The sequence below is a fragment of the Beta vulgaris genome, chromosome 3 (genome assembly GCF_026745355.1).
Source record: "Beta vulgaris subsp. vulgaris cultivar EL10 chromosome 3, EL10.2, whole genome shotgun sequence".
Lineage (NCBI taxonomy): Eukaryota > Viridiplantae > Streptophyta > Magnoliopsida > Caryophyllales > Amaranthaceae > Beta > Beta vulgaris.
Genome location: NC_079204.1, coordinates 1,973,374 through 1,996,603, shown reverse-complemented (window position 1 = coordinate 1,996,603; position 23,230 = coordinate 1,973,374). Strand labels below are relative to the sequence as shown.

The 23,230-nt window shown below is 32.8% G+C and overlaps 3 protein-coding genes across 4 annotated transcripts; all 3 read left to right on the top strand.

The window, feature by feature from the left end:
* Positions 1-638: 638 nt before the first annotated feature.
* Positions 639-5,839, top strand: LOC104888003 (uncharacterized). The gene is made up of 8 exons (XM_010672808.4): positions 639-852; positions 1,715-1,983; positions 2,109-2,167; positions 2,683-2,742; positions 2,831-2,900; positions 4,903-4,972; positions 5,280-5,306; positions 5,577-5,839. Exons 2-8 carry the CDS (start codon positions 1,771-1,773, stop codon positions 5,624-5,626), a joined length of 549 nt encoding a protein of 182 aa, XP_010671110.2. The 5' UTR covers positions 639-852; positions 1,715-1,770; the 3' UTR covers positions 5,627-5,839.
* Positions 5,840-12,728: 6,889 nt separating this feature from the next.
* LOC104888004 (bark storage protein A) lies at positions 12,729-16,854 on the top strand. Its single transcript, XM_010672809.3, has 6 exons — positions 12,729-13,036; positions 13,645-13,712; positions 14,179-14,334; positions 15,183-15,374; positions 16,092-16,271; positions 16,548-16,854. The coding sequence occupies exons 1-6, from the start codon at positions 12,808-12,810 to the stop codon at positions 16,719-16,721; spliced, it is 999 nt and encodes a 332-aa protein (XP_010671111.2). The 5' UTR covers positions 12,729-12,807; the 3' UTR covers positions 16,722-16,854.
* A 3,375-nt stretch (positions 16,855-20,229) lies between these two features.
* On the top strand, positions 20,230-23,230 carry LOC104888002 (probable pectate lyase 5). 2 transcript variants are annotated; one of them, XM_010672807.4, is made up of 4 exons: positions 20,230-20,688; positions 21,187-21,924; positions 22,303-22,441; positions 22,915-23,230. In XM_010672807.4, the coding sequence occupies exons 1-4, from the start codon at positions 20,519-20,521 to the stop codon at positions 23,146-23,148; spliced, it is 1,281 nt and encodes a 426-aa protein (XP_010671109.3). In that variant the 5' UTR covers positions 20,230-20,518; the 3' UTR covers positions 23,149-23,230. The 2 variants fall into 2 exon arrangements, with proteins under 2 accessions (XP_010671109.3, XP_048496734.1); XM_048640777.2 differs by lacking the exon at positions 20,230-20,688 and having other exon boundaries at positions 20,825-21,924.

The window sequence follows — 23,230 nt, the reverse complement described above, 5'->3', positions numbered from 1 at the left end:
ACTCTGGACAATACTTTTACTCTCACATATCACTATTCATTTCAGTTCAGTTTAATTCAATTTAGTTCAATTCAGTTCAGTTCAGCTGTGTTATATCGAAGAGAACAGACCCTCAAGTTATATTCAAATTAGATTCAGATTAAAATGAATTTTTGAAACGGATCGAATTAAGGTGATTGGATCCTAAAATCCAAAAATCAAAACAATAAACAGGCGTTCAATTGTTTAATTAGAATTGGGCTTAGCAAATTCTTTGTAAAACATAATCAAATGGTTGGGCGACCTTTTCTTTAACACTTTAACTATCTAATTTCCTAATCACTATCTAAAACTTTATTTTGATACTCGTTTCTATTGAAAACTTCATTTTGATGATCATGCCTAATTGTTTGATAAAGTAGTTTTACTATCAAAAATTTTACTTTGATGCTCTTGCATAATTTACCATCAAAACCCATAAAAAAACAAAAAGGATGGGGGTAATAGACTAAAAGTTTGAGATTATATTAAGATCGATAAAAGTTGAGATTATTTTGCGAAAACAGTCAACAATTGGGATTATCCCCAATCGAAGCGAAGATGACCAAGTCAATTCTATGTCTCAAAGATCTTAAAATGGGCTCGGATTCGGACTTTCGGATCATAACTCATTTGGTTTTTCCAGTCTTTTCAGAATCCACCATTATTCTTTAACAGCAGTTATTCCCCTTCCACTCCGCCTCTCTCACCACCATTTTCTCTCTCCTCTCCTCGAGCTCCCCACATTGAGCTTGCATGCTCATGACCGTTTGATCTTCAAGCTTTTTTTATTCATTCACAAGATTATTTTTGATGATGACGATAATTTTATAGGTACTATTATTTTTGCATTTCTAACTCCAATTTTATTTCGCTGTTGCAAAATTTAATTCACTCTCACCGGTATGTAATTATATTGTTGTTTAATTTGTTATTGCAAATTTTCGATTTCTTGTTAATCATCTTAGCTTAATTTATTGTTGAATCATAAGGACATAAGTTCATGAATTTAAGAGTTAAGAATCTGAAGTTTTTCGTTTTGATTTATTGAACACTGGATTGCGGTTGTTTATGCTTTATTGATGCAAATATTGAAGTTATTATGTAAGTATATAATATATATTTGGTTAATTTACTATAGTTTTGCTGATATTATGAGTAAATCATGGTTAAAGGTGTTTGTCTTAGCTGTAATGTAGGTTTTAGTATCATTTGTGAATATATTGTACTATTGTAATACATAGACGTATTGCACTATTGTAATACATAGACGTAGCGAATTCGAGAGGCGAGGCACTATGCAGTAATTGCAGTGTTTGATGATGTTGTAATGGATGTAGATTGAGAGGTTTTGTTAGTAGTAAAATGTTTGAGCATCTAGGTTGTTAAATGTTAATTCATGTTATGAGGAGTTGTATTTGTAGCTAGCATTGTGATTTTATGCCGGATACTTTCCTGTCACTCCGGAGTAGCTTTTCTTGGGAGTATGTTTAATAAGATCGACTGTCAAGCTCATAGGAGGGCGTAAGCATCTAATATAATTTTGTGTTGTTAACATTGTACTACAGCTTGATTTGGTGATGACTGATGAGGCTATTGTATTTGCATTGTCGTTGCTTTCTATGTTTTTGTTATCGTATTTCGAACAAAATTTGGGTTGATTGGTGGTATGTAATTAACTCATCTGATTTTCTAGGTCGCTATTATCTGCTTACACAAATTAAGTGTTGCTCGAAGTAGTGTTGTGGCCTCATGATGATGGCTCTGACATGGCTGAGTGCAATTTTAGTTGGAGCAGGATGTCTTGCATTGGGATACTACTTTGGTGCACGTCATCCTGCTCAATTCTTTGTTTCAGCTACATCATCTAAAGATAGTGTGACTAGTAGTGGAAGCAAGAAAAAACGTGCCCAAGATCCCCTTGAGATTGAAAAGCTTGCTGACATTCTCCAAGATTTTAAAATGGTGCATTGCCTTTCTACTCCTTCCTTTTATTTGGAAATAGTTGCAACTTAAGCTGTTTATAAGTCTACGAAAGGTAAGAAGTCCACGAAGATATGAAGTTCTTTTTATTTTTATTTTTTATAAAGGTATTGGTAGTGAGGAATGACTTGAAGATGGGGAAAGGAAAGATTGCCGCACAATGCAGGTATTGGCCCTAAAACTCTGATCATGCAATCTACCATTCACATTCTCATTAGTTTTTACTCATATTTTGTCTGATTGACATGTACATGTTTCTAGGAGCCTTACTGTATTAGGAATGATAAAGGGGATTTCTGAGTGTCATTTCAGGCAGTAAGAAGGTGCTAATTTGTGCCACAGGCCTATTCTGTCATTGCTGCATCCTGTCGATTTTATTTTTTCTGAATCGTTTCGTATGCCATGCATGGTGGTGGTTTGGGTATCTTGCAGCAAAGACTATTTGGTTGTCTTATAGAAAGCTGTTGTCTACAACATCCCTTTGTGGCATATAAGCATATTAGCCAGTCTAGTCCCTTGACAGTTATCTCATTGTGTGCTCCAATGTCTAGATTCTAGATTTGTGAGTATATATTGTTTTCTTCCCTTCTATGTGGGTGAAAACCATGCGTTTGAGTTATCCCTAGTGCTCTTTAATTATCATGGTGTTCTTGGTGTCAGTTTTGTGTATTTTTTTTTCAGTCATGCAACCTTGGGTCTTTACAAGAAGCTCCATAACCGGGCACCAAAAGCATTAAATAGGTTAGTAAACTTGTCAAGCTTCTTTGTTGATTTGAGTTTTCATTTTACATTCATGTACCCTACTTACTGTGAGTTTATAAACATGCAGGTGGGAGATGTGTGGGCAGGTTAAAGTAGTTGTCAAAACTGAAAGCGAGGAAGATATGTTAGCTTTACAGGTGAGAACGGGTCAAAATTATTTGTAGGTTGAGTCCAGTTGGATGTGCTGTCTCCATTTGTATCTACTAGAAGTTACAAGAACATTCCGCTCTCTGCCTTTCCCCCCTCCCTCCTCTCATTGCCTGTCTACATAGATTCATCAAGTCACTTCTTTTGTGAGCAGAGGTGAACTCCTTAACCATATCCACATCTTATACTCAATCTTTAAAGGTTGAACTTTGTATTTTTTATCATATGTATTTTTGTACAATTCTAATACCATTGGGGAATGTGTATTAGCCTTGCTTGGTTGATTACTTAGTATATTGATCTTGACTAATAGATGTCCTTGCTTGATTTCATTGAGTTACTACTTCTTTACTACTTGTTTTCTGAGTTTTATCAGTTTCCTTATGTCTTTGGACTCTGATATCTGATCTCCTTTCCTTTTATTCTTTTGTTTTTTGCTGTATTGCGCTCTTCACTGTAATAGCCTTCTGTGGTTAAAAGTTATCTTGCCTCGTAAGGTTATGACACTCAATTAGTACCATTGAGTCCTTCTGATGGTTTTACTGTCGATATTAAGTGCTTGTGTCCTAACATGATGCCATTTGCAGTAGAATATTTGATGAACTTTTTGTTGTACTTGTCTTCTCGTGAGTCATGGATTTGCTTTTTCAGTATCAATGATGACTGCCCATGTCCTAATTTTGGATGGTGATGCTTTCTCTTTCAAAATATTTGATGTTAATTATGAACTATAGTATAGATAGTCATTATATCCTTGCTCTTTTCAGTGCCGTACTTGCTCATACTGAAGCCCAGTAGCCTGTGGAATTTAGAAGAACTCCATTAGTTTGTGAAACCTGATCTACATGGTTTTATACTTTTTGAGGGAGTGGGTTTGGGTGAAATCCCGTCTTTTACATTAGTTTAAGTTAATTATTTGCTGATTCTTGATTTTGTCACATTCTCATTTTAGCACTATGTTAACTGCTATCTTAATTGGAGGCAGAAAGTCAAGAGAGACTCACCAGAAGTTGCTTCTATCTCCTATCTCTTTAGTCATTGTCCTTGATAAAGTTGATATCTTAGGGTCTATTCTAATCAACTTATTATAAATAGTTTCAGCAAAAGTAAGTTCAGTTCAGCAAAATTAACTTAAGTTCAGGAAAAACAAGTTAAGTTTAACACAAATAAGTTAAGTTCAGCCAAGTAAGTTAAGTTGAGCAAAAAATAAGCTAAGTTCAGCAAAAATAAGTTTTAGCTAAGCAAAAAATAAGCTCAGTTCAGCAAAAATAATTTAAATTCATCAAAAATAAGTTCAACAAGAATAAGTTTAGCAAAAATAATGTTAAGTTCAGCAAAATTAAGTTCAATTAAGCAATAATGAGTTCAGTTGAGCAAAAATAAGTTAAATTTAGCAAAGATAAATTGAGTTCGGCCAGACCTTTAATTTTGTCATATTCTCAGCTTAGCACCATGTTAGCTTTTGTTTTGAAGTTGGAATCAGAGAGTCAAGAGGCCTAAATCTCCTGAAGTTGTTTCTTTCTCTTTAATTAATTTTCTCCTTGATAAAGTTGATATCTTGACTTTTCCAGGACTTGTAGTCTCTGCTCCTGCTCAGTGAAGCTGCTTCTTTTTAGGTGTCTTTACCCTTTGTTGATGCTTCAGTTATGCATTACGTTTTCTGATTTCTGCCACAATTATATAGCTTAAAGTTAGAAAACAACCAAAAAGAAGAACAATGAGTACTGCTAGTATGCAACTACTATTTGGTAATTCAGTTAGGTTTTTTTTTTTCTGTATTTGCTCTGCAATAGGCAATAACTAATTTTGGTCTTGTAATTCCGTGCTTCAAGCTTTTGTGGTAAATTTTTGTTTTCTACACGAGATGTGCTGTTTTACTGTTTGTTTCCCCTTTCTCTTTGTTGGGTTTTGCTCAAGGAAAGGTGCTCTTCTTCTGAACTTCCGCTTAACATTGTTAATTTTCTACTCGCTGTATGTTTCTTCTAAATGCAGGGAAGGGCTAAGTCAGTTCATATACCTACACATATTGTAATAGACGCTGGAAGAACTCAAATAGCGCCAAGTAAGATGCTGAATCATTTAATACCAGTATAGATCATATGGTTTCTTTATTTGATGAATAATCAAAGTTGATTATAGCTCTTATTAGGCATGTGTCATTTTATTATTAGTGCAAGCTGCAACTTAACAAACTAAATCGATTTGGCTTGTAACCGTTAGAACAATGCTGTGACTACTATACATATGTCAGTTGTTCCATATTGGAAGAAAGTCTAGGCCTATTTAGATCTTCTCGAATGTAACCGTAGATGTTTTACTTGTCTACCTCTTTAATGCCGTCCATTGATCTCTTGCTTCTTTTGCTGCAGATTCTCGAACTGTCATGGCTGTTCTAGGTACGTATTAGCTTTTGCTGTCGTAACAATCACCATTCACCACTGCTCATTGTCTTAATGCTTGTTTGGTTAAAATTACAAAAACATGGGAAGCAGAATTTCCTATGAAATGATAGATTATGGAGTTGTTCGGTTGACAAAACCATAGGAAATGACGTTTCCTAGGAAGTTCCTCTTCTAACAAAATGCTACTTGCACTTAAGTTTCCACCAACGACGACTTATTATATAAACTCTAAGCCTGTCTATCTAAATAACATTGGCGCTGTAGGACCTGCTGACATGGTTGACGATGTGACGGGTGGACTGAAGCTTCTTTGATTGGCTGCCACGAGGCCCACGGACAAGGCCTATTAAGCTTATTATGATAATCAGGACTGGGGCCTGGAATGGCGAAGCTGAGGATCTTCATAGCTAACAACATGTGAAAGTATTATTTTATGGGGTAAATTTTTCTTGAAGTTGAATCAATTGAATGAATATATTGTTGTTTAGTCATCTTGTTGGCTTTATAAATTGGTGTTACTGTTATTATTTGAACGTAGTTAATCCCTCCCTACATTTATTGTCTAATAGTAGTTTGCCAATGGCCTAGAGGGTTATCTTTGAATGGAACTAAGTCTACTAAGATTTTGTGAGGCTACCCATCTTTCATGTACTGTTCTACTTATTTTAACTGAACACCGTACATTATTAAAATTTAAACATTTGGATATTGGCTCGCCAGCGAGGCGTCGAGGCGGCGATTGCAAGGAGTTGATTGGCCCTTGCCTGTTCCTGTCTTAAAATGCAGATAAACTTTATAAGAGAAATTCAACCTGTAACCATATAATTTCAAGCTATTGGAATTTGTTAAAACTTATCGAAACTTTATTTTAGGGCATTGAACTTGTTGGAACTTATATATGGATTCATCTAAACGTTTTAGGTCTTTTTAGTTGGAATTTATATGAATTAATTATAATTATTAGACATGAATCTTGTCTTTTTAGGTGAAGGAAATGTACCTTTAATATTTCAAAAGATACATGATGAAATTATCACATGAATTACTTCCATATCTCAAGCTCACATTTATTTACAAACTTTCAGTAATCGAAAAAGATGCAATTGCTTAAGTGGTACTCTAGTTTGTTAGTAGATTTGTGTTGGGAATGAATATAATCTCCCAGTTAGTACTTTACATCTTTTTATTAGCAGATTTGTTCTCTTTGTTCACATTTTTTGTGTGTTGTTTTGCTTTATAGAAGTAATTAACTCTAGTTATTTTTAACATTCCTAACGAGGGGGTAATATTTCCAGAAGAACCTCCAACATTTAAAAAATTATTCCTTCAATAGTCTTTTTATGTTGTGTTCTCTTTACCTGAATAAGATGATTTCGTTTGAATTTTCTATGTATAATATGGTATAGTTTGAATATTTCTGTTTCGATCTGGTTTGGTAATATGATTGAACTTTGACTACATTTTTACGCGAAAAACATATTCATATGGTTTTGTTGAATTTGTTCCAACATCTAGATTTCAATTTTTTTTTTTTAATTATTACTAGTACGAAATTAGATATATTTTGTAATTAGTAAATACTTCATCTGTTCCTTTTTACTTGCAACAATTTGATTTTCACGCTTGTCAATGGATAATTTCAACCATCAATAAGTTTAATTACCGATAAATAAAAATTATAAAAAGTTTATATTCGGAAAATATATGTTCAGACGAATCTAACAAGATCCCACATGAATATGTTTTTCCTTACTATAAATCACCAAACATAACTTAAGTAGAGTTGGTAAATAGTGTAAAAGTCAAACCGTTGCAAGTAAAAAGAAACGTAGGAAGTAAAATTAGGGAACTTTGATCTGATATGGTCTGGATTTTTTCCAATTCGATCTGATTTGATGTGATTCTTGAAATTAAGTGGATAGAACATAACTTAAGTTTCGCTTTCACCATCAAAGCGCTATGTCATGTCCTTGTGCTATCATCAAGTTGCAATGGGAAATTCGAGACCACAGCTACGTTATCTCATATCATCTCTGTAAAACAGCCACATTGCTCGGCCTTTCTCCCCACACGGCCACACCATCTTCTATCAACATGTCGATCGCCACACCACACTACTTGTAGTTGATTTTCACGTGTTGTAATTCATTAATATATTATAGCCTAGACAAACGGCTAAGAGTTTGCCTGGAAACTTTTGAACATAAAAGCACTAAAACAATTTTGAGCTGGTTTTGTAAGAGACCGCTTATTTTTAATTTAAAATTAGACACGGTTCAAGTTTAATATTAAAAAGAACATGCCACCTTTATTTTAATATTGTGACTAATTTAATCTATTTAAGAATTAGTTTAATCTATTTTGTGATCAGTTTAATCTATTTAGTAATGATATTCTTTAACACATTCAGTGACTAGTTTAATACATTTAGTGACTAGTTTAACCCGTTTAATAAAACTGCTGCGTTATTTTTTGAAAGTGTTTGTTGTAGTTTGAGAATCAAGAAAACAAAGGAAGGAGAAGAGAAGGGATGACTAGTGTTTGGATAGAGTGAAATGGAATGTGGTTGTTAGAAGAATTCAGTATTGAGCTTGTCCAGTTTTATGTTAAAATTAGATCGCCTATTCTAATAGTTTGTGAAGAACTTTTGATTTGGACGTATAAAAAGAACCTTTTATCTTACAGTATGAAGCTGAGGGCCGATGGAAAGAGTTAAAAAGGGAAGCATAAGAAGTTTATAAGTACGTTACAGAAATACTTTGTCTATTTTTTTTTTTATTATTATTTGCATCGTTTTTTCTGTAAAAAGAGACCAAGGTGAGAAGAGAGATAAGAAGGAATCCTATATGCCAGTGGTGGAAATTTGGGGGTTCAGGCAGCGGCCACGACAACCCTAAGTTTAATTTTCTTTTTGAAAAATTAAGGTAAATTTTGCCGTAGTTTTTCAAAAATAGGTAAAAAATATAAAACATGCCCTCTTAATCTTTTGAAAATTTCCTTTGGTCCCCTAAAAATAATTAGAATATTTGCTTTTAATAATACAATTTTTTGACCATTCGCAAATAATGAAATAATAATGCAACATTTTGATTATTTCTAGATAATGCAACCTTTATAGTTTACATCCCATTTTCTTTGAGTAGGATAAAATCGGATAAAATTTATAAAAGAGGTAAAATTGAACACTTGATGGTGAACAATTGGTGAAAAGGTCGCATATAAAGGGGTTTAGAATCTATAAAAGGAAAGAAATTACCAAATTTTAAAGTAAAATTTCATTTTATCATACTCAAAGAAAATTGGGTATAAAGGTTGCATTATTCAGAAATAATCAAAAGGTTGCGAGGTCAAAATGTTGCGTTATTAGAAGCAATTATTCTATAATAATTTTTTGTTTCCTCTCTTGCTTTTGTTAGGAGAGGAAAAGAGAATATATTGTCAAAAACATATGCGATGCAAGTAATATTAGAATTATCAAAAATAGTATCCCCTCAAAAAAAAAAAAAAATCAAAAATAGTAAATGATGCAAGTAATAAAAAATGAATTTGTTGCTGAAATAGAAACAACGCAAGTAACAAAGAATTGTGAAAATTGATAATGCTTTAATAAAAATATGAAGCAAGAATATACCCATGACAATATTAAGAAATTAAAAATACGAAGCAAGAATATACCCATGTAAATTTCTTGCTTTTTCCTTACACAATGTAAAAGTGGGTTTTAATTTTTTTTTTTTTTTGGTGTGTGTTGCGTAAACCGCTACTTCAAGTAGCGGTTCATTACTCAAGTAGCAGAGTTTAATTTGTGCTTGCAATATTTTGCCCAAGTAAACCGCTAGTCAGAGTAGCGGTTTATATTTATAAACCGCTACTGTGAGTAGCAGTTTATGTGGGCAAAAACAAAAAAAAAAAATCAGTTTCTCGCGTGCCGTCCTACGTGGACGATACGCAGGGATTTTTTTTTTTGGGCATATTTTGGAAATTAAAACCCACTTTTGTATTATTCAAGTAAAAAATTCGAATAACAATCCCACAAATATATTCAAAAAATTTATCAGTATTAAAAAAGCTTGGCACGTTCAAGAAATAGTCCGTTATTAAAGCGTTTGTTGTCCGTTTGCTATCATCTTTCATCAACCTTTTGTGGCATATGCAAATATTAAATACTACTAGTAGTATCAAATATTTGCAATAATGCAAATATGCAATCTTGCAAAATCAAACACTCGTGTCGTTTTTCGCCCCCGGCCCATCCTGCCATCTCTTATTAACGATACTCGATCGTCCAGATTTGATAAATATATAATCGGTAGATTAAATTTGTGTGTAACAAATGTTGTTTGTATATGTAAAATTATTGTTTATTTTTCGTATAACAAATAAGAGAGAAAAAACACGAACAATATATTTACATACACAAACAATATATGTCATATACATAAACAATATCTGTTTCACGAAAATATGTATCTAGCACATCTACCTATTAAATACTTATCATTCCTCCTCGACCGCCACACAATAAATAAGGGTCCAACTAGAGATAGCAGTGGGTGATGAACCCTACTCGAATCCGTGGGTCCAGATCTATTTTTTACGGATCTGAATCCTCAAATTTTGGACCCTATAGATTCAGGTAGGGTCCTAAATTATTACCCGGATCCAGATTCGTTTACTCATTTTTTTATAATAATAATATTATTATTTAATATTATAATATTAGTTATTACATGTAATAACTGATTTTTGCTTGAATTTCTAATTAATGTGCAATTTACTGGACTATTGAGTTCGAAAAATAGATTGATAATTGTTAATCTTTCAAGAATAGTTGATTAATCTACAGTTTGATAATTAAATAGTTGTAAATGATTGTGATGGTTATTTTTCAGAAATTAAATGTAATTTTTGGTTGATATTAACCCGAAGCCAACACGAACACTCCTGATTGTTCTTGTTTTCATTTTTTAAGATTCAATATGATGTTAGGGTTACTAATTTTTGGTTCTTTTTTTTTTTAGTATTTTTTTTTAATGTCTTTATTTTATATGTTGGATTTTTTGTATCTTTCATTTCTTTTACTTCTGTGTAGGCATTCTTTGTCATTACTTTCAATCAATAGTTTTTTGCTTTGTTCCTACATTATTTTTTTAAAATTTGATGGAAAAGTGCATTTTTTTTAGACCTATACCAGTACCTATTGCTACGGTTTTAGAACCGCAACAATAGATTATCAATTGTTGCGCCTTGATTTGCGGCGGTGTGTAGTTCGCCGCAATAGACCATTTAAGAACAACTGCAATTAGCAATTATTCTACTAGTGATAGTGAGACATTGTCAAAATGGAAGCATTGAAACTAATTTAGGACAAATATGAAAGAAAAATATTCAGATTGCTATTCTAAGATGGAGGGAGTATCTTTTTTTTTTTGAATTAATTTTAACATAGTAACATTTTTTTGCCAACTACATTATTGGTGGATGCACATATTAAAAACTTGTTTTTTTGGTTTGCTAAGGACATATTAAAAACTTGTCACTGTGGACCTTAGTAAATTTGCAGGTTAATTAATTGAATCACTAAGGATGAAGAGTTCAATTAACATACTTCAATCATTGAAGTTTTTTTCATAAAAAAAAGAGTTAAGGACGTGTAATATATCTCTATTTAATTTTTTTTTGAATAGTAAAATTATTTCATCAATAAAAAGTCATACGACATCTACATAAGCAATCGAATCAAACAAATACATAAGTTGAATCAAACAAAAATTTCCTTCATAAAAACTACGATCGTCAAACAAATCTTGCAATGTGGAACATCTCCCGCTTATATCGCTGGAAAGTACAACCTTGTTGGAGAGACAATCTAACGATCCTTGTAGTCGTGAGGATGATTTCCGTCGGATTCATCTGACCGTATTCGAAAAATTGATAACCTTTGTGATCCCGCATAATTCTTCACCAACAAAATAATTTCACGGCGATCCATTAGATCCCCGAATTGTAACCTGTAGAAATTCCCCCTCTAAAAGAGGAGAAAAACCCTGTCTTTCGAAGGAGGTCGAAAAACCTTGTCTTTCGAAGGAGATCGAAAAACCTTTTCTTACGAAGGAGATCGAAAACCCTTCTTTCGAGTGAGAAATCGTTATTGGAACCTAAAACAAATAAAAAAAACAAAGGTGGGGGCTTTCCAACGGTAAAAACCGATGGAAGCCCCTTTAAAAATCAACAATGGAGGCTAGGGTTTTGAAAGTAGAGAGGAGAGAGGGGAGAGAGAAAAGTATAATAGGATTATCTTTATATGTTGTATATCTCTATTTAATTGATTTTGACTCATATAAATTTATTTTAATTTACATGAACTTATTTGAATATATTTTTAGAAAACTTATCTTAACTATTTGAAATTTATTGTAACTAACTTAAATTCAATTTTTTGTGAAATGAGTAGAATGTAAACATGACCTAACAATATAAATATAGAGGTGCAAACAATAATAAGAGTAACTTTATTTAGAGAACAAAAGAGAGGAATGTGAATGTATGAAATCAAAAGCAATTTCATCTTAAAATTATATTGCAATAATAGAAGTAGTCAATTAGCATTACAAAGTCAAAAATTATCTTTTATCATCAACGAGCTAGGAAAACTCACCGGCCTATAAGATATATTATGAGACAAAATTTTTAAGTAGTCTTAAAATCTCTTGACAACCCCACTACAAACATAAATATATATACAAAAATGTCATTTTCACATAATCCCTACCTAACATGATTGTATAAAATAGAGTTGTTTTTATATGTAACAAGAGCATATTGGAGTAAAGTAGTGAAGTAGAGGTGGTAGGTTAGCGAACTATTATTTCGAATTTTAGGATATTATCCATATTCAATCTTTAATATTGTTATGTTATGCAGGTTAGTATTCTAGTAAGAGTTGATTTTCGAGTCTGATAAAGTATAAAACTATTTCTAAGAGGTTGAGACTCCAACCATTTACTTAAACTTTTGGTTGAGTTGGTCATCTGACATAATACCCGAGCCAACGTGACATAAAGGTTATGGGTTCAAATCTCATCTACCCCTCCTCTTTAAGTGGAGTATTTAACTGCGAATATGAGAACAACCTATACTACATCCACACTTCGTTTTTAATTGAATTGGTGCTCTGACAGAGCGAATTATCTTTGCTAATCAAATTTTCTTTTGCAGTAAAGCAGTAAAAGCACCATGCATGATGCATTATTGTAGGGAAGAAAAAAGAAATTATTGTTAGTTGATAGCCGACCGTAAAATTACTCCACTGCAAATATAATACGAAAATTACAGAGTCACGTTTTTCATGTTGGAACCACAACACGTCAAACAATCAATGAGAGATCACATATTCAGATTATATATTCATCACATCGTAGTTCTACATCCTTGCAAAAAAATATAACCATCACTTTATACTATCATATAGTAAATCATCTACCCAATTAACATAATGGGCTCTAAATATGCAATAATATTAGCAATGGCTATAATGCTGCTAGTGCAAGTGCAGCAGAGTATGCAGCTGAAATTCAATCATCCACTACATGAAGTTGTGGACAGTATAAACAGGCGAGGTTCTTATCTTGGACTTGCTCTAGCCTTTCCCGCTGAAGGAAATCCCCTTCATGCTTCTGGCTTGTTTATTCCCACACAAAATCATCCAATCGTCGAAATCGCCGGTATTTTAATTTTCTCATCTCTTCTTCATAAAAAGTTTAGATCGTAACATTATGAGTTACGATCTTATAATGTAAATAGGCGGTCTTACACAAGACTTGCTGTTAGAAGTATGTGTAAATGGGCGGTCTTACACAAGACTTGTTGTTAGAAGTATATAAAAGCGTATGTAATAGTAAGAATGAAAGAAAAATGAATGAGCTAGTAGTTAGGAGAAGGATCACAATATAGTCATATAGGGTTTTGTTTTGTTAGATTCGTCCCCATATATACATTCAGAATATCAATTTTTTTATAATATTTACTAAAAAAACCTAAAATATTAGTAGTTCAAGTTCTGCATTATAGTTTTAGTTTTTTTACAAATATAGTAATTTGATGTTTTTTCGGCCCCCAGTAGCAAAAATTTCAAGATCCGCTACTGGATCACATGATAATATAGGATTATGTAAAAGACAATATAGGATTATATAGGAATTATATCTATTTGGAAATGAAGGGGGTACAAGTATTATTAATGTCTTATTAATTATTGTTAATAATGTATCTTTTGCTTGAAATTTTGTTGTTGTGAACTTGGTTTGACTTTATTTTTTTTGCTGATGATCAGGTAGGAAATTCAATGTTGGGACAATCAAAGGTGTAAAAGTAATTTATGTCGTAACAGGAGAGAAAGGAGTAAGTTACTTTTGTAAGATTATATCATTCACATAAGTTTAGATCTTATGCACGTTAATTGCACAGTTTTGCAACATGCTTGGTCAACTCAAATCACTATAAATCAACTTCGTAAATGGTTAACATTTTTTTGTACTTCTTGTCATATATTCCCTACTTCTATGATTATATAAGATTAGTATTTAGACTATTTACAGTTAGCGGCGACTATCTTCAATAGTTTAAACAACAAAACTTGATGAATTTTATGTTCTCATTGTTCCTTCCCTTATATTTTCACTACTGATCCAAATGTTTTTCTTTTGTCTTTTGTTCAAACAATTGTACATATATATATTTTGGAGTCCTTATATTTTAAGGCCCTTTTCGATCGCCGTGATTGCATGGGTCAAGAACCACCCTTGCAAATTGTATAGTATACAAAACTTTATGTTATCCTAATTCTTTTTCCGGTTAATTTCCTCAGGTAAATGCAGCAATTGGCATACATACTCTTTTACAAAACTTTAATATCAAGGGGCTAGTTTACTATGGCATGGCCGGATGCGCTAATATTTCGATGTCTGTTGGTGATGTTGGTATTCCATATCAGTTTGCATTCACCAGCTCCTGGAGATGGCTGGTAAGACAACAACAAATATTTTAATCACAAAAACTTGAATGAATTGGAGTCACAATAACTTATTGTGCACCAGTTTTCTTTTGATAGTCGGTTTTCGTTTGGTACAGTCGGTTTTTTATATGATATAATCACTTTTTATATACTTAGTTTTTGTATGCTATAGTCGTTTTTTTAATATACTCAGTTTTCGTATAATATAATCGGTATTTCTGATAAAGTCCGATTTGTGTGATAAAGTCACAGTTTGAATGCACAATAAATTATTGTGAGCCTGATCCACCCAAGGCGTTTTGAATATTAATTATTGTGCTTTCATACTCTAAACTGGTAATCTATACAAATATATTAAAAGGCGTGCGTAAACAAAAAATTTATAAATTGCATAATATAGGGATTTGATCCCAGACCTCAAGCACATATACCAAAGTTTTAACTACTAGATTAAGTAATATTTAGTGTTATTATTAATTATTATAAAGTATTATATTAATAAATGAAATTTTTTCTTACCCGAGGTATAGCTCGGGCCTACCTAATACTTCATCCGTTTCAAAATAGATGGTACATTGTTGACTAAAACGCTTGTCGAGGCACTACTTTGACTACTAATATCTTTAATTATGTATTAGAGTAAAGTATAAAATTTTGATTTTCTGAAAATATACATTAAGACAAATCCAACAACATATTACATTATAACATTTGATTTTACCTAATAGTAAATAATGCATGGTCAAACCTCATTCATGAATAGTGGAAAAGTCAACAATGTAACATCTATTTTGAAACGGAGGAAGTAACTAGTTTGATGATAAAATCGCGTTGTTCTACGTGTTGTTTGTGTAAAGGAATTTGGAGCAACAGATACGGATGAAAAGCAGTTGGATTTTGGGGCGTACAATCTTCCAAGACCAGGAAAGAATTTACTGGAAAAATTACTTCCAGAACCAGTAGAGCTCTTGTCTGATGGGAAAGAAGTGCGAGAGCAATATTGGTTTCCTGTTGACCCTCATTGGTACAAACTTGCTTCCCAACTTCAGGTATTACAAATTTGTGTTTATTCACTTGACTATGTTCTTTACTAAATATATTGACATTTTTACCCTTTGTCGTGATCTAATAAGGGTAAAAATGTCCTTGAATGTAATTATATAACGGCTGCTAGGTTCACCCTGATTGAAATTTAATTTGAATAACTACCCACCTATTATAGATGGGTATATATCGGTTGTTGCAATGTTACCAGAATCCAGATCCTACTTTGGATCGTAAGGGTTGGTAGAATCGAATCGGTGGGATCGGATAGTAAGATCCTACAATTCCGTAAAATAGAGATAATTATGCTAGAATATGATAAGAAACTCATGTTAAAAATTTACACAAATTAATAATGACTTATTTCATTAAAAAATGGTGATAGTTTCTCAACACTATAAGATTTAAGTAACATGTAACCAAAATCTAATAGAATAAATATAATATGTGAAATTGCTTTATGATTTTTTTACGATAGAATAGGATCGTAGAGTCGTAAGATTATATTAAGATCCTATTATGTGATTTTTTATGGTTGGGTAAGATCAAAAGATCCTATGTAGGATCGAGATCAGTAAAGTCTTTCCTAATTGTAGAATCGTAAGATCCGGATCGAAATTTTAACCACAAGGTGAATATGTTGATGATTTTATTTCGTTTTGTGTTGCTGTAATGAAATTATTAGGTAATATATAACTTACGAGTTTCTTGAAAAATGACAGGGAGTGAAATTGGATAGGTGCGTTAATGCAACTACTTGTTTGCCTTATCAGCCACAAGTAGTATATGGAGTGAGAGGTTCAACATCTGATATATTTATGTCTAACCTTGAGTATGCAAAATTCCTTATTAAAGAACATGGCGTTTCAACAGTAGACGAAGAAAGTGCTGCAGTTGTACACGTAAGTTTATACTCCTAGTCCTAACTCCTAATCCCTCTATAAAAAAAGGTTAATTGGAGAACTTGTCGTCCACTGAGCAGAGACGAAGAATTGGTATGTGGCCCGCGCCAAGTAAATTTACTAAAATACTCCTACTCGCATATTCAGTGGAGAACACTTTTCCTAATTGGCCGATTATATTCAGTTATTCACTATGGACTACGTACAACTCTAAATTGCTAAAATGAATTTTGAGATGAAAAGATATATGATTTTCCGTTGTTTGATTTGGTGCAGGCATCGCTTACTAATGGAGTGCCAGTTATCGTGTTCCGTGGTATTTCGGATGTGGCTGGTAAACAGCATATATCAGTGGCTGGTATCAGTGCTCTAGCTGCTACCAATTCATTTAAGGTTGCTATGAAGTTCATTGACCTACTTATCAAGAAGAAAGCTACTTATACCATTTGAAGGCACCTTTAATTTTTGATGTGTCTAATGTTTTGATCCTTTGTAATAAGTCTGGCAGCTTAGTTTCTTCTATTTTGTACTACTTTTCTACCTTTAATAGTGGGAAAATAATGTCACTTCTTAATCAAATAAATTAATCAGTGTTCGACAAATTGGTGTTAGTTTTAATGTCTTACAGATTTTCACCAAAAGAAAATAAAAATGTGTCTTACAGTCAATTAGTGTGACACAGTCAGAGTAATTGTGAATGTTCAATTCTCTAATGGAGAATTGGCGCAAAGCTAAACAATCTTTAGCTATACTAAAGGCCTCTTCTTTTCAGCATAAAACAGATGAAATGAATTGAACTGAACTAAACTAAACTAAACTAAACTGAACTAAACTGAATTGAGTTGAATTGAATTGAACTGAATTGAATTGAATGTAATAAATATATAAATAATATTTAAACAATAATAATATGAATATTAAATAATATATAATGATAAGTAATAATAATGAATAATAATATTAATAGTATTTTGGATATTTTTAAATGATAGTTATAAATAAATAATAATAATAATCATAAATTGATAATAATAATAATTAATAATAATTATTTTATATTATACGTATTAATATATTAATACTTGATGATGATTATATAATAACAATAATATCTAAGAAGTAAATTAATATTACTATTTTAATAATTAAATTTAATAATATAATAATATTTAGTAATAAAAATAATGATTGGATCGGACCGCGAAAATTGCATCATAAACCGTTTTGACGCGATTTGATTGGTTTATGGGCTAAAAAACGTGGGTTTATTTGTGTTTTGACCTAAACCATGTTCCTCCTAATAATAATAGTAATAATAATGAGTAAAGCTATAATAAACAAAATAATATATAGAAATAATAATAATAATAATAATGATATAAAAATAAATAATAATAATAATAATAATAATAATAATAATAATAATAATAATAATAATAATAATAATAATAAAGAGTAATTAGTAAAATAAATTATACCAACATAATAATAATATTTAACAAAATGGTTATAAAATAATGGAGCTGAACTGAACTGAACTGATTGTTTACAACAGTTTGATTAATAATAAATCTGTTTCTCTAGGATGTAATTTATATGCAAGACAAGCACATCTTTTTTTTTCCTTCTCCTGCATGATTTGCTGTGTATCAGTTGTTTATAAATACTCATTTTAATTGCAGAACTAGTTATTAGGCCCGGGCAATGCCCTGGGTAAGAAAAAAATTTCATTTATTAATATTTTACTTTGATATGATAACACTAAATACAACTTGGTCGAGTGGTTAAAACTTTAGTACATTGAACTTGAGATCACGGGATCAAAACCTATACTATGCAATTTCTAATTTTTTTTATTGTACATGGATTACATGAACTAAAACTCCTTAGGGAAAGCACCACGTGGCTCCGTTCCTGGTTTATGCACGCCTTTTAATATATTAGTATAGATTTCATTAAATTCTTATCAGTATGAGTCTAAAAAACTATTTTTAACGTCCCTATAACTTACTTATCAAGCCTTTTATCAAGCCAAATATGAGTTCTTAAGTTGATTCATTATACGATCCAAACAAGTTCTCCCCAATTTCGAATTGTTGCGCTCTTGGCCCCAATGGGCCTCATATAGCCAACTTATGTTATAAAGAGTACCTGATACTCAGGAGTAGAGCTGGGCATGGGCCGGGCCGGCACGAGGGCCAGCCCGACACGACATGATTTGAGCCCGGCCCGGCACGAGCACGACACGCCGGCACGAGTGGTGGGCCGTGGGCCACGCATGAACAACATTCTAAAAGTTTGGCACGAACCCGGCACGAGCACGACGGGCCGGCCCGCAAGTTGGCACGCTTATTTTGGTTAAAATTTCATAATATTTAAAATTTGTATAAGGCACGATGTCACGGCACGAGCCGGCCCGGCCCGGCACGTGGGCCTTAGATTTTACAACTTGGCACGAGCCCGGCACGGCACGAGCATTTCTTGGCCCGTTTTGGCACGACACGTTGTGGCACGAGGCACGCGGGCTTGGCACATGGGCCGTCCCGGCACGGCCCGTGCCCACCTCTACTCAGGAGGTTCCACCTTAAAATTATATGACAATAATGAAGTAGCCCTTTACATTAAAAGGTGAAATCATTTATCTTCTTATATCAATGTGGTACACTCACATGTGTTGTGCATAACTTCATTCAACCGATTTTTAGTTTACAGATAAGAGAAAATTTGTTAGTTTATTCAACATTTAGGAATCGCTCACTCGCCCAAGTTCAAAAATTAGTGAAAGAATTATACATCTTTAAGAGCAAGGAAATAACCGTCCATCAACCAAATCCACATGATGAAGATTATGTGACATGAAAAGTGATTGGCGTGCACCAATTTATTTTTTGTATTATCCTAAATTCATAAATTAAAGCCAACTAATAGTTTTTCCGAAGGGAATTGATATTTTTTTATTTTTTTGGTTAAAATGGCAGAGTTATGACTTAAAAGCCTACAAGAAAATCCATAAGCTTATTCTTTTCATGCCTCACGAATGCGAACTTAATTTCCTTGAATTCCTGTTTGTATGCCCTACATTTCTTTAATCACATAACAACACACATCATTATACATGATAGTTGATACAAGTATACAATACGTTAATATATTTGCCACGTGGGAATCAGGAAATAACGTCTTTAACGTGCATAATTTGTATTATATTATGTAGCGAATTACCCACCTCGTTTATGCTAAAGAAGCTAAGTTCATGCATGTATGCTTAATCGAACGAATATAACGTCTAATTTAACACGTTTGTCTAGCAAAACTTGTGGTTAGAAGAAGAATACATCTTACACTTTGAGTTAATTATGAAATAAGTTACTCCATTCGTCAAAGTCGTCGACTTCTACTGTTTGTTTTTGTGATGATTGCAGGCTCTTGTGAAAAATTCGTACTAAGTTCTTCATGCTGTTGTCATGTTTAAAGGTGAAGATACACCTAATCCTCGATGACATACTTGATTGATCATTCATGGTTTAAGGGAAGTAATACTTGATGACATATTTAGATATATTGACGTGAGAAAAAAATTGTATCGTCAAGTTTTTATATAATCACGTAATTCTCTCATAGCCACATCATAGTTCATTAAACAGTTTTTTCACTAAGTACCTTCGAGTTTTCAAATAATTCACCAGGTATTCCTATGTTTTCAAAATTCACAGGGTACATTCGCAGTTTTATGTAAATACACCCACATATCCTTAATGACTAATGACAATCAACGTTGTTAGTTTTAATCCTAATTAAATCCTAATTAGCCATAATTAACCTATCTTAACCCTAATTTCTAACCCTACCCTAACCCCTAACCCTCCCCCCACCCCAACACCCGCATCCCCCCACACCCCTCGTGTGTGCGCGTGTGTCTATTATTATTTCTTGATTAAGTATATAGCTATATGTTTTCTCTTAGATTGATTTAGCCTAAAACGTCAAGAAATAAACTTAAGATTATGAATAACTTAGATAATCTATAGCAAAAAAAAGCATTCTATACATCAAAAATGCGTCTTAAGTCAATGAAGAATTAATGATCAAGTTGACAAAGTTCTTTTCAAGCTGCATATCAAAACTATACTCATTCATATATCATATACTTTTATGTCACATACATGATGATCCCATCTCCAGCCTAATTATTTTCACCAATCTTTTAACCCCTTTATAATCTCCAACAAATTCTTTCATATTTCCTCATGACAACTTTGCTTCTCCTAATTCAATATACCAATATGCTACTCCAAATCCTAGAAAAAAGGGCAATGCATCACTTGTTTCTTTTCTTGTTCACTGTCCTATCTTTTCCCACCTTTATTCAATCAATTCATGTTCCAAATCCTCAAGTAATAGCTCAACAAGTGCAAGAGTATGACATAACATTTAAATTAACACTTACATAATCCTAATCGAAGTCGAAAATTTAATACTACGGCTTCGTTTGGTAGGGCGTAAACGTTTTTCTAGAAAACCGTTTTCCTCTATTTTCAGTTTTACATTACCATTTTTCCTTAGGGTAAAATTACTCTCCTAATGATGGAAAACCATTTTCCTTTCCAAACGAAGGAAAAACTATTTTTCCTTATCTTTGTACATTTCTCTCACTACCTCCTTACTTTCCCTTTCATTTTCCTTTAATTTCATCATTTTTCTTACATGAAACCAAACAACGGAAAACTAATTTTGGAATTATGTTTTTCATTGTGAATTGTTTTCCATGAAAATCATTTTACACTGAGAATACTTTACGCATTACCAAACGAACCCTAATAGTTCAAGAAATAATGCAAGAATTGCTTTTATTTGCTATTAACATTCATAACTCTCATAAGGCTACTTACAACATTATTGTCCATTCTTTTTGCAGGGCTATCAATGTGTCTAGGAGAAATTTGGCCACAAACTCGTGCAAGACCGGTAATCCTATCGACGATTGCTGGCAATGTGACAAAAATTGGGACGAAAATCGCCAACAATTAGCTGATTGTGCCATAGGTTTTGGTAAGAATGCTGTAGGAGGTAAAAAGGGCAAAATCTATATAGTAAAAGATCCTAGTGATGATGCTATTAACCCTAAAAGAGGCACATTAAGATATGGAGTCATACAAAATGCACCATTATGGATAGTTTTTGCTAAGGATATGGTGATCAAACTTCAACAAGTTTTGTTGATTAATTCCTTCAAAACCATTGATGGAAGAGGAGCTAATGTGCATATTGCTGATGGAGCATGTATAGTCATAGAAGATGTCAACAACATCATCATACATGGCATACACATACATGATTGTAAAAGAGGAGGTATTGGTTATGTGAGGTACACCCCAACTCATTATGGTTGGAGAAGTAAATCAGATGGTGATGGGATATCCATCATTTCGTCACGCCATATATGGGTGGATCATTGCTCTCTATCTAGATGCATTGATGGCTTGATTGATGCCATTCGTGGCTCGACCGCGATAACTATATCTAACAATTACATGAGCCATCATAACAAGGTCATGCTCTTAGGGCATAATGATAATCATAAACAAGATAAGAACATGCAAGTTACTATAGCTTATAATCATTTTGGAGAAGGCCTTGTTCAGAGAATGCCAAGGTATATATGTTAGCTAATTATTAATATGCTTATGCTTTGTTTGTACTCCTGTACATGTACATATATATGATAGAGTATTAAACTATTCCTGGGACTCCAACCATCAGCTTAAGCTTTTGGTTGAGTTTGTCCTCTAATATAGTATCGGAGCAATCGTAACATAAATGTCACGGGTTCAAATCTCATCCACACCTCCTTTCTAAGTGGAATCGTGTGAGGAGGCGTGAAAGAGTTTTAACTATTCCTGCGACTCCAACCATCAACTTAAGCTTTTGGTTGAGTTGGTCCTCTGACAATATATATATATGTTTTATCTTGAGTTGGTGCAATGTTTATATGTATGTATTATCATTTTCAATGAATTCTATCCTTTTGTAGGTGTAGACATGGATATTTTCATGTGGTGAATAATGACTACACGAAATGGGAGATGTACGCTATTGGAGGAAGTGCAGAACCAACTATCAATAGTCAAGGCAATAGATTCCTAGCTCCTGACAACCGGTTCACTAAAGAGGTGAAAGATCTTCATTCTCCAATCCTCAACTTTGTGACTTTTTCGTCTCAATTTAGTTGCAACATTTACTATTCCTGGCTAAAGCTTATCAAATACACACTCTATTTCGGATCAGTTTACCAATATAAAGTCTCCAAAACAAATTATTGAACATCCACATATTCAATTAATGTAAGAACTCGAAAAGAAACTTTGTACCATGGGTGCCTAGACTTAGCAAAGCTAACACGTACTTGATTACCCCGTCTGAATCATATTCAAACATGTTCCAAACTCAAGTTACGTAATATGTAACACGGATACTTAACTTAATAGCATCTCATACGGTCATACCCATTGAGTTATAATTTTTTAGATTTGCCGTTTTATGTCCCTGTACTCGTTTTTGTCCCCATATCCGTTCAGTGCGACCGCCTAATGTATCATAATCAAATATTAACAACGTGAATGATCGGACATGGTTTTTGTAACAGGTAACTAAACGAGAAAATGCATCAGAAAAAGAATGGAAGAAATGGAATTGGAGATCAGAAGGGGATTTATTTTTGAATGGAGCAAAATTTGTAAATTCTGGAAATGAATCATCCTTACTATACGCTAAGGCCATGAGCTTAAGTGCACGACCAGCTTCACTAGTGGCTTCAATGACAAAGAAAGCAGGTGTACTCATATGTCACAAAAACAGAACTTGCTCATCAATTAATTAAGCACCCTAAATCTACCTCTATTAATTACTAAATTTGCCAATTATGTAATTGTTTCATTATAAATAGTCATCTTATTTTTTTA

What these genes read in the sequence shown, in the direction of transcription:
- LOC104888004 (XM_010672809.3), top strand. Translation starts at nt 12,808, where the DNA reads ATGGGCTCTAAATATGCAATAATATTAGCAATGGCTATAATGCTGCTA. An exon ending in TCCAATCGTCGAAATCGCCG is followed by an intron (nt 13,037 to 13,644) that starts GTATTTTAATTT and finishes GCTGATGATCAG; the next exon opens with GTAGGAAATTCAATGTTGGG. An exon ending in TCGTAACAGGAGAGAAAGGA is followed by an intron (nt 13,713 to 14,178) that starts GTAAGTTACTTT and finishes TAATTTCCTCAG; the next exon opens with GTAAATGCAGCAATTGGCAT.
- LOC104888002 (XM_010672807.4), top strand. Translation starts at nt 20,519, where the DNA reads ATGACAACTTTGCTTCTCCTAATTCAATATACCAATATGCTACTCCAA. An exon ending in ATAGCTCAACAAGTGCAAGA is followed by an intron (nt 20,689 to 21,186) that starts GTATGACATAAC and finishes TTCTTTTTGCAG; the next exon opens with GGCTATCAATGTGTCTAGGA. An exon ending in ACAACCGGTTCACTAAAGAG is followed by an intron (nt 22,442 to 22,914) that starts GTGAAAGATCTT and finishes TTTTTGTAACAG; the next exon opens with GTAACTAAACGAGAAAATGC.
- LOC104888003 (XM_010672808.4), top strand. Translation starts at nt 1,771, where the DNA reads ATGATGATGGCTCTGACATGGCTGAGTGCAATTTTAGTTGGAGCAGGA. An exon ending in AAGATTGCCGCACAATGCAG is followed by an intron (nt 2,168 to 2,682) that starts GTATTGGCCCTA and finishes TTTTTTTTTCAG; the next exon opens with TCATGCAACCTTGGGTCTTT. An exon ending in GCACCAAAAGCATTAAATAG is followed by an intron (nt 2,743 to 2,830) that starts GTTAGTAAACTT and finishes ATAAACATGCAG; the next exon opens with GTGGGAGATGTGTGGGCAGG.